The 15,903-nt window shown below is 45.4% G+C and overlaps 1 protein-coding gene across 3 annotated transcripts in view; it reads right to left on the bottom strand.

Annotated features, from left to right (window-relative positions):
* Nucleotides 1-9,552: 9,552 nt before the first annotated feature.
* Nucleotides 9,553-15,903, bottom strand: part of LOC106609352 (neuroepithelial cell-transforming gene 1 protein-like) — a 36,575-nt gene continuing 30,224 nt past the window's right edge. For all 3 annotated transcript variants that reach the window (XM_014208104.2, XM_045722041.1, XM_014208107.2), the window contains 7 exons: nucleotides 13,879-14,163; nucleotides 13,094-13,156; nucleotides 12,719-12,892; nucleotides 12,271-12,528; nucleotides 11,989-12,159; nucleotides 11,450-11,636; nucleotides 9,553-11,340 (listed from right to left, as the gene is read on the bottom strand). In XM_014208104.2, the coding sequence (XP_014063579.1) occupies nucleotides 10,895-11,340; nucleotides 11,450-11,636; nucleotides 11,989-12,159; nucleotides 12,271-12,528; nucleotides 12,719-12,892; nucleotides 13,094-13,156; nucleotides 13,879-14,163 (1,584 nt within the window). In that variant the 3' untranslated portion in view covers nucleotides 9,553-10,894. The remainder of the gene's footprint in view (nucleotides 11,341-11,449; nucleotides 11,637-11,988; nucleotides 12,160-12,270; nucleotides 12,529-12,718; nucleotides 12,893-13,093; nucleotides 13,157-13,878; nucleotides 14,164-15,903) is intronic.

Genomic DNA, 15,903 nt, shown 5'->3' with positions numbered 1-15,903 from the left:
CACTGATATGGGAGTGGGAGTGTGTATAGAGGACAGTGTGTTATCGCCTTTCTCCATTGTAGTCTTTGTCAAGTTGGTTTGATTCCGGAATTGAGTAACAGTGTCACTTCCATGGCACTGTTAAGGTAATATGTGTATGTAACTTAGTCACTTAGTAGAAAAGTTGCTGCTTCCCTACTTGGTCTGAATCATATCCCTGTATCTCTTTGTCACTCCAGGGGTAATAGAGAAGTAGGCTGTCTATCCGGAAGAGTTTGGATGAGTGCTGCATGGTGGGGGGTTTAGGATGAGTGTTACCGGATGGAGGGGTGATCAGTTACTGTAACGAGCCACAGCTGTCTGTCTCAATCAGCTCCCCCAAGCCATTTCAATTACATGTCCCCATGAGCTGCTGAGAGGAATGTTTTTTAGGGTGGACGAGAGTTTTGATATGTGTTTGTTTGTGCATTCTTCAGGGTTCACATATCAACATTTAGTAGCGATTATATGGTATCATGCAATAGGGGATTTTGGCCATGGTTTGCGGAGGTGTACATTGATAGATTGTTAGGGCACTGGGCAGCTTCAACCACATGGCCTAAAGAGACAGCTTCCTGCCATGCTGGATACAAGCCAGCTTTGTTGAATGTCCCCCGACCCAATGACTTTGACAACTGATGCCACTGTGGTATCACAATCACTTTCTGATATGGTCTCTGCATATCTCTCCATATCAATATCTTTCTCCATATCAATATCTACAGGCATAACAGTATCCAGAGCAATGCTTTGACACTGTAGTCTCGTGAAGAGTAATATGGTGTAACGGTCTGTTTCAAGGACCATGTATTGAATTACATACATCCACACCTCAAAAGTACACAATTGAGACAAAGGCCTGTTACGCAACCACAGTTATTACTGTTAATGGGGTGCTTGGCAGTTTTATCGACCACTTTAAGCCAAACGGTCCCTTGTTTGTTTAGAAACACCTTAAGCACAAAAGACAACAGCGAACGCCTGGGGGTTTTCTCCCGAGTGACTCCCCTCCTCCCTTCCGCTCCAAAGACGAAGTAAAATTGTGTATAATAGTGTTGCACAACGATGGATGTTACCCAGTTCTCCTTATTGGGGGTCAAACGAAAACACAAGAAACGAGACATTAGTTTAACACAGTGATGAGTGTGTTGTAATACTTTCAGAGGGCTTGGAGCCTAACAACCCCTCAAGCAGTGAGTTGACACTGGTTAATGTTTAGTCTCAGTCAGGGTTGTTAAATGACAATCACTGACAATCATTTCTCATTTGGACTTTCTTTGTATGAATCCAACCGAAAAAGCACAAAATATCCCTTTCCTCAAGTAGATAAAAACAATAAAAGTAAATGTTTTAGTTTCTACTGACTACAGACGCTTGATAAGACCCTTCTTACATTACCTCACTGGCAAATGAAGTTAAGTGTCCATTTGTTGAATTGTGACAATTATGTACTTGTGTATATAAGGCCTGGGTTAAAGTAAATATGCAACAGCATGTTTGCTTTGTGGAGAGAATGAGCGAATGCTCTGAGAATTCTCCTATTACTGAAAAGCAGACATGAGGCCATTTCTCCATAAAAGCTGAACCCGAGCTCGGCCCTGCCAAGCGGCACTGGCTGCACAGAGACCATTTAAAATGGCTTTAAGTTAAACCAGTCAAACAAATGACTTTATGCTGCTGGACATGAATGTGTTTACAGTGATGTCTGCAATGGACTCACTATCTCTCTCTCTCTCTCGCCCATAACTTAACTCCATACTTATGTTGGCACTATATTACCAAACATTATTGGACACACACATTATACACTGAGTATGCCAAACATTAGGAACACCTTCCTAATATTGAGTTGTACCTCCCCCTTTTGCCCCCAGAACAGCTTCAGTTCATTGGGTCATGAATTCTACAAGGTGTCGAAAGCGTTCCACAGTGAGGCTGGCCCATGTTGACTCCAATGCTTCCCACAGTTGTGTCAAGTTGGCTGGATGTCCTTTGGGTGGTGGACCATTCTTGAAACACACGGGAAACTGTTGAGTGTGAAAAACCCAGCAGCTTTGCAGTTCTTGACACATTGTCTCAAGACTTAAAAATCCTTCTTCAACTGGTCTCCTCCCGTTCATCGTCACTAATTGAAGTGGATTTAAAAAGTAACATGAATAAGGAATCATAGCTATCACCTGGATTAAACTTGGTCAGTCTATGTCATGGAAAGAGCAGGTGTTCCTAAAATGTAGTATACTCAGTGTATATCTCCTCTTTCATAAAAAGCACTTGATTGATATCTAAATGTGTGAACAAAGGATTCTTATTTGACTCTGCCATGTCTCATTGCCTCATCTAACATTCCCTCATCTCCCACCCCTTCTAATGCGACTATCCCCGATGCTTCTCCCTCTTTTCCCCCTGCCCCGCTACAAAGTTTCTCCCTGCAGGCAGTCACTGAGTCTGAGGTGCTAAAGGAGATCCTGAAACTTGACCCCCAAAAAATATCTGGGTCAGATGGTTTAGATCCTTTTTTCTAAGGTTGCAGCCCCTATCATCGCCAAGCCTATCTCCGACCTTTATAACATGTCTCTCCTCTCTGGGGAGGTTCCCATTGCTTGGAAGGCAGCCACGGTTCGTCCCTTATTTAAAGGGGGAGATCAAGCTGATCCTAACTGTTATAGGCCTATTTCTATTTTTCCCTGTTTATCAAAAGTGTTGGAAAAACTTGTCAATAATCAACTGACTGGCTTGATGTCTATAGTATTCTCTCTGGTATGCAATCTGGTCTCCGCTCAGGGTATGGATATGTCACTGCAACCTTAAAGGTCCTAAATGATGTCTCCATTGCCCTTGATTCTAAGCAATGTTGTGCTGCTATATTTATTGACGTGGCCTAAGCTTTTGATACGGTAGACCATTCCGTTCTTGTGGGTCAGCTAAGGAGTATTGGTGTCTCTGAGGGTCTTTGGCATGGTTTGCTAACTACCTCTCTCAAAGAGTGCAGTGTATAAAGTCAGAACATCTGCTGTCTCAGCCACTACCTGTCACCAAGGGAGTACCCCATGGCGCGATACTAGGCCCCATGCACTTCTCAATTTATATCAACAACATAGCTCAGGCAGTAGGAAGCTCTCTTATCCATTTATATGCAGATGGTGCAGTCTTACACTCAGCTGGCCCCAAATGTTGTGTTAAACGCTCTACAACAAAGCTTTCGTAGTGTCCAACAAGCTTTCTATGCCCTTAACCTTGTCCGAACACCTCCAAAATAAAGGTCATGTGGTTTGGTAAGAAGAATGCCCCTCCCCCACCAGTGTGATTACTACCTCTGAGGGTTTAGAGCTTGAGGTAGTCACCTCATACAAGTACTTGGGAGTATGGCTAGATGGTCCACTGTTCTTCTCTCAGCACATGTCAAAGCTGCAGACTAAGGTTAAATCTAGATTTGGTTTCCTCTATCATAATTGCGCCTCTTTCATCCCATGTGCCAAACTAACCCTGATTCAGATGACCATCCTACCCATGCTAGATTACGGAGAAGTAATTTATAGATCGGCAGGTGAGGCTGCTCTCGAGCGGCCAGATGTTTTTTACCATTCGGCCATCAGATTTGCCACAAATGGTCCTTATAGGACATATCACTGCACTCTATACACCTCTGTAAACTGGTAATCTCTGTATAACTGTCGCGAGACCCACTGGTCAATGCTTGTTTATAAAACCCTCGTAGGCCTATCTGAGATACCTACTGCAGCCCTCATCCTCCACATACAACACCCGTTCTGCCAGTCACATTCTGTTAAAGGTCCCCAAAGCACACACATCCCTGGGTCGCTCCTCTTTTCAGTTCGCTGCAGCTAGCGACTGGAACGAGCTGCAATAAACACTCAAACTGGACAGTTTTATCTCCATCTCTTCATTCAAAGTCTCAATCATGGACACTCTTACTGAAAGTTGTGGCTGCTTCACGTGATGTATTGTTGTCTCTACCTTCTTGCCCTTTGTGCTGTTGTCTGTACCCAATAATGTTTGTGCCATGTTTTGTTATGCTACCATGTTGTGCTGCTGCCATGTTTTGTTGCTACCATGTTGTTGTCATATGTTGCTGCCATGCTATGTTGTTGTTTTAGGTCTCTCTTTATGTTGTGTTGTGGTGTCTCTTGTCGTGACGTTTTTTTTTGTCCTACATATATATTTTTTATCCCAGCACCCGTCCCCGCAGGAAGCCTTTTGCCTTTTGGTAGGCCGTCATTGTAAATAATAATTTGATCTTAACTGACTGCCTTGTCAAATAAAGGTTTTAAAAATCCGGTCTCCCTTGTCATAACAACCTATACAGTGGGGGGAAAAAGTATTTGATCCCCTGCTGATTTTGTACGTTTGCCCACTGACAAAGAAAGGATCAGTCTATAATTTTAATGGTAGGTTAATTTGAACAGTGAGAGACAGAATAACAACAAAAATATCCAGAAAAACGCATGTCAGAAATGTTATAAATTGATTTGCATTTTAATGAGGGAAATAAGTATTTGACCCCCTCTCAATCAGAAAGATTTCTGGCTCCCAGGTGTCTTTTATACAGGTAACCAGCTGAGATTAGGAGCACACTCTTAAAGGGAGTGCTCCCAATCGCAGCTGGTTACCTGTAAAAAAGGCACCTGTCCACAGAAGCAATCAATCAGATTCCAAACTCTCCACCATGGCCAAGACCAAAGAGCTCTCCAAGGATGTCAGGGACAAGATTGTAGACCTACACAAGGCTGGAATGGGCTACAAGACCATCACCAAGCAGCTTGGTGAGAAGGTGACAACATTTGGTGCGATTATTCGCAAATGGAAGAAACACAAAAGAGCTGTCAATCTCCCTCGGCCCGGGGCTCCATGCAAGATCTCACCTCATGGAGTTGCAATGATCATGAGAACGGTGAGGAATCAGCCCAGAACTACACGGGAGGATCTTGTCAATGATCTCAAGCAGGGGCGGAAATCCCGGGGGGGACGGGGGGGGGACACGACCCCCCCATCCTGGGAAAAATATGATTTGTCCCCCCCAATATATCACTGAAACATAACTATGTAATTTAAATAATATTAATAATACGCAATGAAAGCAATTGTGCTGATTATAGACACTTAATAGCGCGTTTTTAAGTTTCAAAAGATTGCAACCCCCCCACCCTATGCCTCACAATGGTTTGATCCACTGCCAGTTCCTTAGCTTGCTAGGTAACAGAGAGGTCGTATCTACTGTCTGAAAGGCACTCAATGCACGTAACTGACGTGAGGTTAATCCAGTCAATCGCGCACACACACTAGCTGAATATGCAGAGCTAGCGCGCAAATATTAACTATTAAGCTAGCTAGTACCTATTCCATTTATGTGGCGTCGTCAAAAATGGAATCAGCATGCAGATGATGTAAGTTAGTGCTTCAAAGTCACTGTGATAAGGTTAGCGATAAACTGAAATCCAAACTGAACAGAACTACACTCTCTTCTACCATTGTCTTAAATATATTTAATGGTCTCGTTGCAAAAGCTAAATTGTCGCAAGTGAACTTTTATTTATTTATTTTATTTCACCTTTATTTAAGATTATAGCAAACACCACTGAAACTGAATTGGTGCTCGCTAGCTTTGCAAATTCAGCTATTGTTGTAAGCCAGCCAATATGAAACAGACTATTAAAATTACAAAAGGTTGCAGCATATGTTGTGTAAATGGTGAACTCATACAGCTGTCAACTCTTGTCATTTTAATCCGTTTCACATTTGCTAGCTACCTTTTAGATCGAAGCCCAAATAGAATGATTGAAGATGATAGAAGCCCATCTCCTACTGTAAATAACCTACACACTGTGTGTGTAGCCAGCCAGCCAGCCAGGTAGAAAAATGGCAGAAAAATAAAAGACGGACATCAGAGTATTTTTCAATACACCAAAACGCATAGTAAGAACCCTAGTAGCCTAATATCTCAAAGACTAGTTGATAAAATGTTCATAAGAAAGAAATGAAATTCTAATGGAAATGTTTCACAATGTTTCACAATGATGTTATTAGGCAGAGCAGGCAACAGATGGCACACAGAGTTGGGGACAGATATGCAGGGACAGACTGGCAGAGACAGTCTCAGGTAAGTTTGTTGAGTCTTTGTTTGGCAACATTATGAAAGGTTCTAATTTTTTTTGACTTGTAAAATAGGAACATAATTGGAAAATGCCATGGATACCCCCACTCTCAACTTAAACTGGTGACTGAACTAAGATTTGTTAAAAGCAATGGTATTGCTGTTGTGATTAGTTGTGTAGTTTTGGGTACCGGTAGTTAGGAGTACGGCAAACACCTTATTTCTTTGGTTCCTCAATATACATTTACCATATTACAATGTAGGCTATGTGTTACAGCACTACTTTTGGTGTCCCCCTCAGGAATTGCTCTTGAGAAAATTTCATGTAATTGTCCACTCCAAACTTGATATAGATTTTCGCCAATGATCTCAAGGCAGCTGGGACCATAGTCACCAAGAAAACAATTGGTAACACACTACGCCGTGAAGGACTGAAATCCTGCAGCGCCCGCAAGGTCCCCCTGCTCGAGAATACATAAACATGCCCGTCTGAAGTTTGCCAATAAACATCTGAATGACTCAGAGGACAACTGGTGAAAGTGTTGTGGTTAGATGAGACCAAAATGGAGCTCTTTGACATCAACTCAACTCGCCATGTTAGGAGGAGGAATGCTGCCTATGACCCCAAGAACACCATCTCCACCGTCAAACATGGAGGTGGAAACATTGTGCTTTGGGGGTGTTTTTCTGCTAAGGGGACAGGACAACTTCACCCCATCAAAGGGACGATGGATGGGGCCATGTACCGTCAAATCTTGGGTGAGAACCTCCCCTCAGCCAGGGCATTGAAAATGGGTCGTGGAAGGGTATTCCAGCATGATAATGACCCAAAACACACAGCCAAGGCAACAAAGGAGTGGCTCAAGAAGAAGCACATTAAGGTCCTGGAGTGGCCTAGCCAGTCTGCAGACCTTAATCCCATAGAAAATCTGTGGAGGGAGCTGAAGGTTCGAGTTGCCAAATGTCAGCCTCGAAACCTTAATGAGTTGGAGAAGATCTGCAAAGAGGAGTGGGACAAAATCCCTCCTGAGATGTGTGCAAACCTGGTGGCCAACTACAAGAAACGTCTGACCTCTGTGATGCCAACAAGGGTTTTGCCACCAAGTACTAAGTCATGTTTTGCAGAGGGGTCAAATACTTATTTCCCTCATTAAAATGCAAATCATTTTCAAACATTTTTGACATGCGTTTTTCTGGATTTTTTTGTTGTTATTCTGTCTCTCACTGTTCAAATAAACCTACTATTAAAATTATAGACTGATCATTTCTTTGTCAGTGTGCAAACGTACAAAATCAGCAGGGGATCAAATACTTTTTTCCCCCACTGTATGAACCCCCAATTGCCACTGTTAACATGCCAATGGTATTAAAAGGTTTTGATGGTCCGTCCGTTAAGTCCGGATTTGCTGTAAATACAGTCAGTGGTGTTGTGAGGAATGGAAGATCTGGGGACAGACTGAGGCACAGTGCATTCAGAAAGTATTTAGACCTCTTCCCTTTCCACATTTTGTTGCGCTACAGCCTTATTCTAAAATGGATTTAATAAACAAATGTCCTCATCAATCTACACGCAATACCCCATACTGACAAAGTAAAACATGTTTTTAGAATTTTTTTCTAAATGTTTTAAAAATAAAAAACAGAAATACCTTATTTGCATAAGTATTCAGACTTTTTGCTATGAGACTCCAAATTGAGCTCCGGTTCATCCTGTTTCCATTGATCATCCTTGAGATGTTTCTACAACTTGGAGTACACCTGTGGTAAATTCAATTGATTGGACATGATTTGGAAAAGCACAAACCTGTCTATATAAGGTCCCACAGTTGACAGTGCATGTCAGGGCAAAAACCAAGCCACGAGGTCAAAGGAATTGTCCGTAGAGCTCCGAGACAGTTTTGTGTCGAGCCACAGATCTGGGGAAGGGTACCAAAAAATGTCTGCAGCTTTGTAGGTCCCCAAGAACACAGTGGCCTCCATTATTCTTAAATGGATGTAGATTGGAACCACCAAGACTCTTCCTAGAGCTGGCCGCATGGCCAAACTGAGCAATTGGGGGAGAAGGGCCTTGGTCAGGGAGGATGACCAAGAACCTGATGGTCACTTGACAGAGCTCCAGAGTTCCTCTGTGGAGATGGGAGAACCTTCCAGAAGGACAACCATCTCTGCAGCACTTCACCAATCAGGCCTTTATGGTAGAGTGGCCAGATGGAAGCCACACCTCAGTAAAAGGCACATGACAGCCCGCTTCGAGTTTTCCAAAAGGCACCTAAAAGACTCTCAGACCATGAGAAACAAGATTATCTGGTCTGATGAAACCAAGATTGAACTCTTTCGCCTGAATGCCAAACACACGTCTGGAGGAAACCTGGCACCATCCCTACGGTGAAGCATGGTGATGGCAGCATCATGCTGTGGGGATGTTTTTCAGCGGCAGGGACTGGGAGTAGTCAGGATCGAGGGAAAGATTAAGAGAGCAAAGTAGAGCGAGATCCTTGATGGAAACCTGCTCCAGAGCACTCAGGACAACGACACTAAGCACACAGCCAAGACAATGCAGGAGGACAAGGACAAGACTTTGAATGTCCTTGAGTTTCCCAACCAGAGCCTGGACTTTAACCCGATCAAACATCTCTGGAGAGACCTGAAAATAGCTGTGCTGCAACGCTCCCCATCCAACCTGACAGAGCTTGAGAGAATGGGAGAAACTCCCCAAATACAGGTTGTGCCAAGCTTGTAGCGTCATAACCAAGAAGACTCAAGGCTGCAATCGCTGCCAAAGGTGCTTCAAAGTACTGAGTAAAGGGTCTGAATACTTATGTAAATGTGATACGTTTTTTTTTATTTTATAAATTTGCAAACATTTCTAAAAACCTGTTTTTGCTTTATCATTATGGGGTATTGTGCGTAGATTGATAAGGGGGGGGGGGGAAAAACAGTTCAATCCATTTTAGAATACGGCTAACGTAACCAAATGTGAAAAAATTCAAGGGGTCTGAATACTTTCCAAACGCATTGTATTTTTCTAAGATAGAGGGACGAGGGCTGGTTTGTTTGGGAAGAGGAATTCATCGTAACTCTTAAAGTGAAAATGTTTTGCTTGTAGTTGCCCATGTGAGGAAATGTGGGTGAATGTTTAGAAAAGATTTCCAAATTATGAGCTCTGCATTGTTTAGTGGGGTCATCACAGCTCCATAGAAAGTTAAGTCATTTGTCGGTTATAACCAAGACTAAGAGATGCCGTAATGGTGTAATCATTGTCGTCACGCCATTAACAATCTAAACAATTCAGAGAACTCAAAAACAGTTACCAAGACAGCAACCAACAGCCGATGATGATTGTGTTTATGTATGACACATGTACGTTTATTCAGTCCACTTTGTGGAAAAAAAATAGAAAGAAAGATTGTAACTCAAGTCAGATGCAACTCTTACACAGATCTTTATTATAGATTTTTGTGTTGTTTTTATACCACATACATACAGGCCATGGCAGTCATATCACAGCCGTTTACTAGCTCTTCACTTTTCAGTACAGTTCTTTTCCATCCCCTTTTCAAACAGTCAAACCTCTACACTCATTTTCCTTCTACAAAACAGTTTCACAACACCTTCATCTGTTTTCTCCCTCAAAACATACATAGTCTTTCTTTACATTTTTCTCACTGGCTTTTGACCAGTGCCTCTAACCTCCATTTTTGACAAGGCACCACATTCCAGCTCACTCGGAGCTCCATCATTGCGTGGCTAGTGGCAAAACACACCTTGAAACAAAAACCCCAACTTCTCAGTTCAAACACATTCAACATTTCCATCTTTTTTCCACATCTCTTAAATCTTCTTCTTCTTAACATACTCTTTTGCATTTCTCAACCCATCTTTGTGGTTTCTTTCAGCTATACGTCATCTCCTCAGTAGATCCCAACCCATCAGACAAGTATGTACATGCTCCTGCCAGTACCGTGGCTGGGCAGTGGCAGCGTCAACAACTAAAGCTCCGTGGAAGATTGCTACATTGAAAAGTGATAGATTTTCATTCGGAAGAGTCAGCTTTTTAAACCAACATGGCTCAGTTTAAATTGTTTTTACATTGTAGTAAAAGAAAACCTCATTTGATATGTTTTTTTTTTTCCCCCATTAAAATGCGATTTGATTAAAATTAATGCCTTCAACTGCAGTAGATGCAAAAACGTGGCCGGATCATAAAAAAATATCTGTTATTAGGAATGTACAAAAATAAGACCCGTCCTCCAGTACACCTACAAATCAGACTTATTAAATTGTATAGTTTTCAGTTTCGTATACATCTCATCTATTGTGGGAACTCTTCCCTTCTATCCACCTCACATCCCCAAAAAGTGTGAAATAACTTCAGCTAAAAGCTAGAAACAGTGCTGTTTTAAACAGAGCTACAGTAAGTTCAGATTGAAAAAAAAGGAGTAAAACTTTAATTAAAAAAAAATCAAACAGTAAACAGGACAATATGCACAACTTCTCTCTAATTACTGAAAGCCAAGCAGGCCTCTCCAGAATGGTATGCACTTAGCCCCTTTGTGGACAGAACCAAGTGGCGGGATGGAAGAGTAAAGTAAATAGCTGCCAATGGGGACAGTAACACAAAATACTGTTGTAATAATAAAACACACAAACACATAAATAAAAAGTCCCACGGGGAGGGAACACCCAGCCCCCCCCCCACTCTGCTCCCCCTTCCTTATGTACAAACATATAGTCCGCTCGCCCAGGAGTCCATTTTCTCCCCTCTAATTACACCATGGTCTCCTTCCTCTTCCCTAAGGCACAGAGGGAGCGCTTGTCCTTTTTGGTTTTGTGTTTGGGCGACGGGGAGGATTGTGGTGATGAAGAGGAGGATGAGGAGCGGGAGGAGGGAGACGTTGAGGTGGGACTGGGGGTCTCGTCCCCGCATAGCGAACTGGAGGCGGACATTGCACCTGCGGGCGTCAAAGGGCAGTTCTCGTCGGCCTCCTCCGTGTGGATGATGGAGGAGATTTTGGAGGAGTGCCGCTTGGAGTGGGCGTCGGCTGCCGGGGAGGAAGCGGGCGTGGTGACTGCGGCGTCGGCCGGGTGGTGGACGGAGATGGCGCTGCGCAGGCAGTTGAGCCACTGCTGCTTGTGGAAGACGTCGTTGACCTGCAGCGTGTGGGACTGGCCCTGAGACGGGTCATGGAAACGCACACGGAAGATGTTCTTGGCTGAGGAGATGAACAGAGAACAAGAGGTTAGATTAACCATCAGTTTCAGTTACAGGCTTTAACCTCCAGATAGACATGGAAGGTCATAGGGGAGGGGTCAGGGGCTCACCTTTGTCTGAGTTACTGAATGCTCCTCTGAAGGAGCCACCCATTTTGACGTCTCCATCCTGCAGGTCCTCCAGCACCAGGTCCTGCACCGGGATTGGCTGCCGGTACACCTGGAAACAGTGGTGCTCGTTCCGCGTCACAGACCGGGTCATCACCAACAGCTCTGTGAACAGGAACACATGCAGCTTCTGGAGGGAGGACAAAAGAAAGGAGAGAAGATAAAAAAAATAATAATATTAAAATCAGATCATTGCCAACGTTTTGTTTAATTTCAGGCATAGTTTCTCACATTCTGCCAACAGATAATTATTTTTTTCCTGAGGACTTATTGGTAGAGATTCTCATGTGGTTATGTAATTCATGTGTTATTCGGTTCATTTTAAATGAAAAAGGTCCAGGTTTTGGACTGCCTTATTTGGGGGTGCAGAGCTCAAGTTTGTGCACGTGACGGTTAGGAGCCAGGGAAGAATCATTGCTTTAGGTGGATTGGGGTGCGAGTGTGTGTATTTTAGCATTATAATGTGTGTGTTCTGAACTCACTGTTCCGCTCTTGTTGCGTAGCTCGCCGTGACACAACAGACTCTTGCACTGGTCGATGCGCGGGTCTCTTTGCCTGTCGTCCAGATACTCCAGCTTGTCTATGTAGTACTGGCTCTCTGACTCACCCTTCTTCATGTTGATGTCAGACAACACACCCTGGATGATGGTGATCTGGAGACACACACACACACACTGTTATAGTCACAAACTGATAGGACACAATGATATATTTGATGTTTCAGAACGCTGTGTTCATAAGTGTTTGTGGGCGTCTCCACTCACCGCTAGCTCCAGGTGGGGCGTGTCGGGGTGCTCGGGCGCCGTGTGTTTGAGGATCTCTTTGAGCAGGAGGGGGTATTTGAACAGGCGGGAGCGGGGGATGTCCAGGAAGCTCCACAGGTCCAGCTTCCTGCTGAAGGGAGACTCCAGGCAGCGCTGCAGGAAGTCCTGCACCCTCCGGTCCTGTTTCTTCTGGTCCAACAGGGCCTTGGCCGCCACCTGGTTACTGCAGTAGTCTCGGTATGCATTCAGCCCTGGCAACTGGTGGGGAGAGAGATGTACCGTACTGTTAGCACTTTGGCCATTCACTGCTAGATAAACATACAGATGTCATGTCATAAAGGGGCATCTTTATGACATCTTCAACACGTTGGTCCCTGCTAGATAAATACTTATACAGGTAGAGAAAGAGAGAGGCCAAAGTTGAGTGGGCACAGGACCTGGTACGTACCCAGCTGACGACGATTTGTCCTATCTGTCCCACGGTGCCGTCGGGGCCGGTGGCTCTGGCCAGCTGGGCCAGCAGGTCCTCGTGGAGGGGGATGTAGGCATCCAGGTCCCCGAAGATATGGGTCAGCTCCTCCTCCGACATGATACTCAGCTTCAGCATGGGGTCGTGGTACGCCTGGAGGAGAGAGAAAATAGAGCCAAGCGGTCATTCAACGGCTAACGGTTTATTTAGAAAGAGAGGGGGAGGCTAAGTATAGCTCTAGGATTCCATTCCATTTCTTTTTATAGCTAATGGGTAGAGGAGAGCTGCCAACTAGTCAGATTTAATCTGTGTGCCTGGTATGTTCTCTCGGAGGGTTTGAAATAAAGTACGAACCTTGCGTGCGAGCTGGAGGTCCTCAATCAGGTCCTGTTCCCCGCGAGTCAACTCAAATATGGCCTGAGGGGGAAGGAGATGAAAGACATATTTAAAACACCATGGAACAGGATGTCATGCCAAATTAAAACACAGTACATATTAAACCGTATAAAACTAAAGAGGACACCAAATTACTGAGTACATATTAAAGTAAGAGGACAAATCAACGCCAAATGAGTTGCCAAATTCTTGGGTCCCTTCTCTCTCAGTCTCTCTCTGTGTTGTTTATGGTTTGAGATTATTCTGACAGTTGGTTGAGAGGTCTGCCAGGCCAGGGGTACATTAGTGACGCCAGACACCAGCTCTGGAACAGACTGGTGACAGACTGGGCCTTGACCGCTTCTAACCCCACTTAGCTCACGCAGCACAAATACCGAGGGGGCTTTCAAAACAAACAAAAGTCTGAACTCTTGTATGAGAATCAAAAGAGAAAAACAGAGCGAAAGAGGGGGGAAGAGAACAGGAAAAGCGGCCAGCCCTCTGGCTTTAATAACTCTGTCCCAGGCTAGGTTGAATACCGTGGCGTCTGGCTATGTGACCTGGAGCGCACTCAGTCATCTGGAGCGCTTTAGCAGGGCCAGCCAGACTAGACATCAGGTATGTGGTTCAGTCTCTCACCTCACACTGTTCTAAGCTAATCCAACCATCTATTGTTGCAGCCGAGTTCCCATTCTTTCTCTATTGGGATTTGTGTGAAGAGAGATTTGAGAATACAAGTCTATGGTGACGGTGTTGACTCTCACCTCCTGTCTCTTGATCTCCTTGGTGGAGAAGGTGCCCTTCTGGTGGACGTCTAAGGTCTCCGACCACAGCGTGCTGTTGCGTCTCTTGGGCGGCGTGGGCGCCACCGCCTTACTGCATGGCTTCTGGGGCACGCCCGGCGTCTTGCCACCATTGCCATCACCCCGGAAGGACATGGACTGGATGGTCTGGCCGAAGCGCCGGACGGCCCCATTCCTCACGGGGGAGATGAGGTTAGCCAGCGAGCTCACCCTGCCGAGAGGACGGACACGCTTGTTGCTGGGTTCCTGGAGAGAGAGAGAGAAGGGGGAAAACACAGATTAGGCTTTGGATCCTCAACTTCCTTTATCATTTACCATAAACCAAACCATCTGAATTCCAACTCTTTTAGCAGAAGCCTCACCAGGAAACAGCTAGAAGCTTCCCCATGACTGATATCACATGGCCCTCATGATGCCAGCCATGAATCCCCATTGATGACACTACCTCCACAAGGGACTTGGTCAGGAAACTGTTACCAGGGAGGAGGGGTTTGGCCCTGGGGTCAGGCCATAGAGACAGCGGGCAGGAGGAAGCAGCAGCCCCAGCAGCTGTTGCCTCCATCATGTGAGGACTGAGGAGCCCAGGGCAGGCTGGGGGAGCACAAAGACCCTCTTTCAGACTGCAGCCCAGAGGCGCCGACCAGAGAAGGGGCCTGGAGGCATGCCAGGAATGCACCCCTGCTCTCAGCTGTCCAACACACTCACACTACACACACTTACTCTGTCTCACACACACACACACACAGCATTATGGCCTGACCACAGCAAACGGGCCGTGAGACTGGGACTGTTCAGTCACTCAAACATGGGAAGACAAAAGGCCTCATCGTTTAACTCCCGTCTCCCAGAGTTCAGTGAGGTATGGGACAGGACGGTGCTGTGTTTGGACAGCTACAGTAAAACTGATGTGACTCTGGACGGAAGACCACCGGTGAGAGACAGAGAGCAACTAACAGGCCTCGTCCTAAACAGGCACCAGAATACTGGAAGTCTCAGTCTTTTTTAGGAGTCACAGGTGGGAGGTTGTGGGTGCGAGTTGGAACAGGCCCTGGAGCCCTCGTCGCGTGAGAGAAGCACCACACCTGTGCCAGGTAATCCCGCTTCACCCCCCTGTACTGAGCCCTGAGGCAGGGAGAGCGCAACACTGCCCTGTACTGAGCCCTGAGGCAGGGAGAGCGCAACACTCCCCTGTACTGAGCCCTGAGGCAGGGAGAGCGCAACACTCCCCTGCTAACGCACTGGCCCGCTGCCAACAGCCACAAACATCACACTGCAGATCTGAGGTTATGAATTCATAGACTGTGAAAGAGACCTCTTCAAAAACAACCATAAATATCATGCAATTAGACATGTTTTGTGAATAAAAACATCTGTCTTGTGAAATCTATGCTGCATGTCTATTGGAACCCCCAAGCTCTTAAACTCTCTGAGCCTTCTCCTGACTCAGCATGAATGGGGTTTTGCCTCGGCTCAGCGAAACAGAGAGCCATTCAAGCTCCTCCTGGCCCCAGAAGCAGACCACAGCTGCAGAACAGATCCACCCCAGAGTCTGGCGTGAATCTGCTGGCGTGAAAGCCACAGTGGCTGCGGCCAGCTAGGGTCATGGTCCAAATGTGGTCAGGGTCTTTGACCAGGACCGCCAGACAGTCCAGGAACTTATCTAAACCACAGAGCCAATAAACCGAGAGGACCAACGCTGACCACATCCGAACCGCTCTGACGGTGGTCCAGAAATGGTGCGGTCAGAAAAGGATCCCAATCCTAAAACGCAGGCATGGTTTAAACCTCTTTAGACTTCATTTTAATGGGCCTCATTACTGAGTGGAGAGAGGACCATAACGGCCACACTGACCAACTAGTTCTGCTGTAAACCCCATTGGACAATGGAAACAGAGAGAGGGTGAATTTGCTTTGGAAATCATGGGGTCTTCCAATGTAAACTTTGGAAACGTGTGTTGCCCATTGTGCCTTTCCTGTCATTTGGGG

The sequence above is a fragment of the Salmo salar genome, chromosome ssa07 (assembly GCF_905237065.1).
Source record: "Salmo salar chromosome ssa07, Ssal_v3.1, whole genome shotgun sequence".
NCBI lineage: Eukaryota > Metazoa > Chordata > Actinopteri > Salmoniformes > Salmonidae > Salmo > Salmo salar.
Note: the sequence above shows the minus strand (reverse complement) of the source record. Positions and strands in the feature narration are given on the sequence as shown.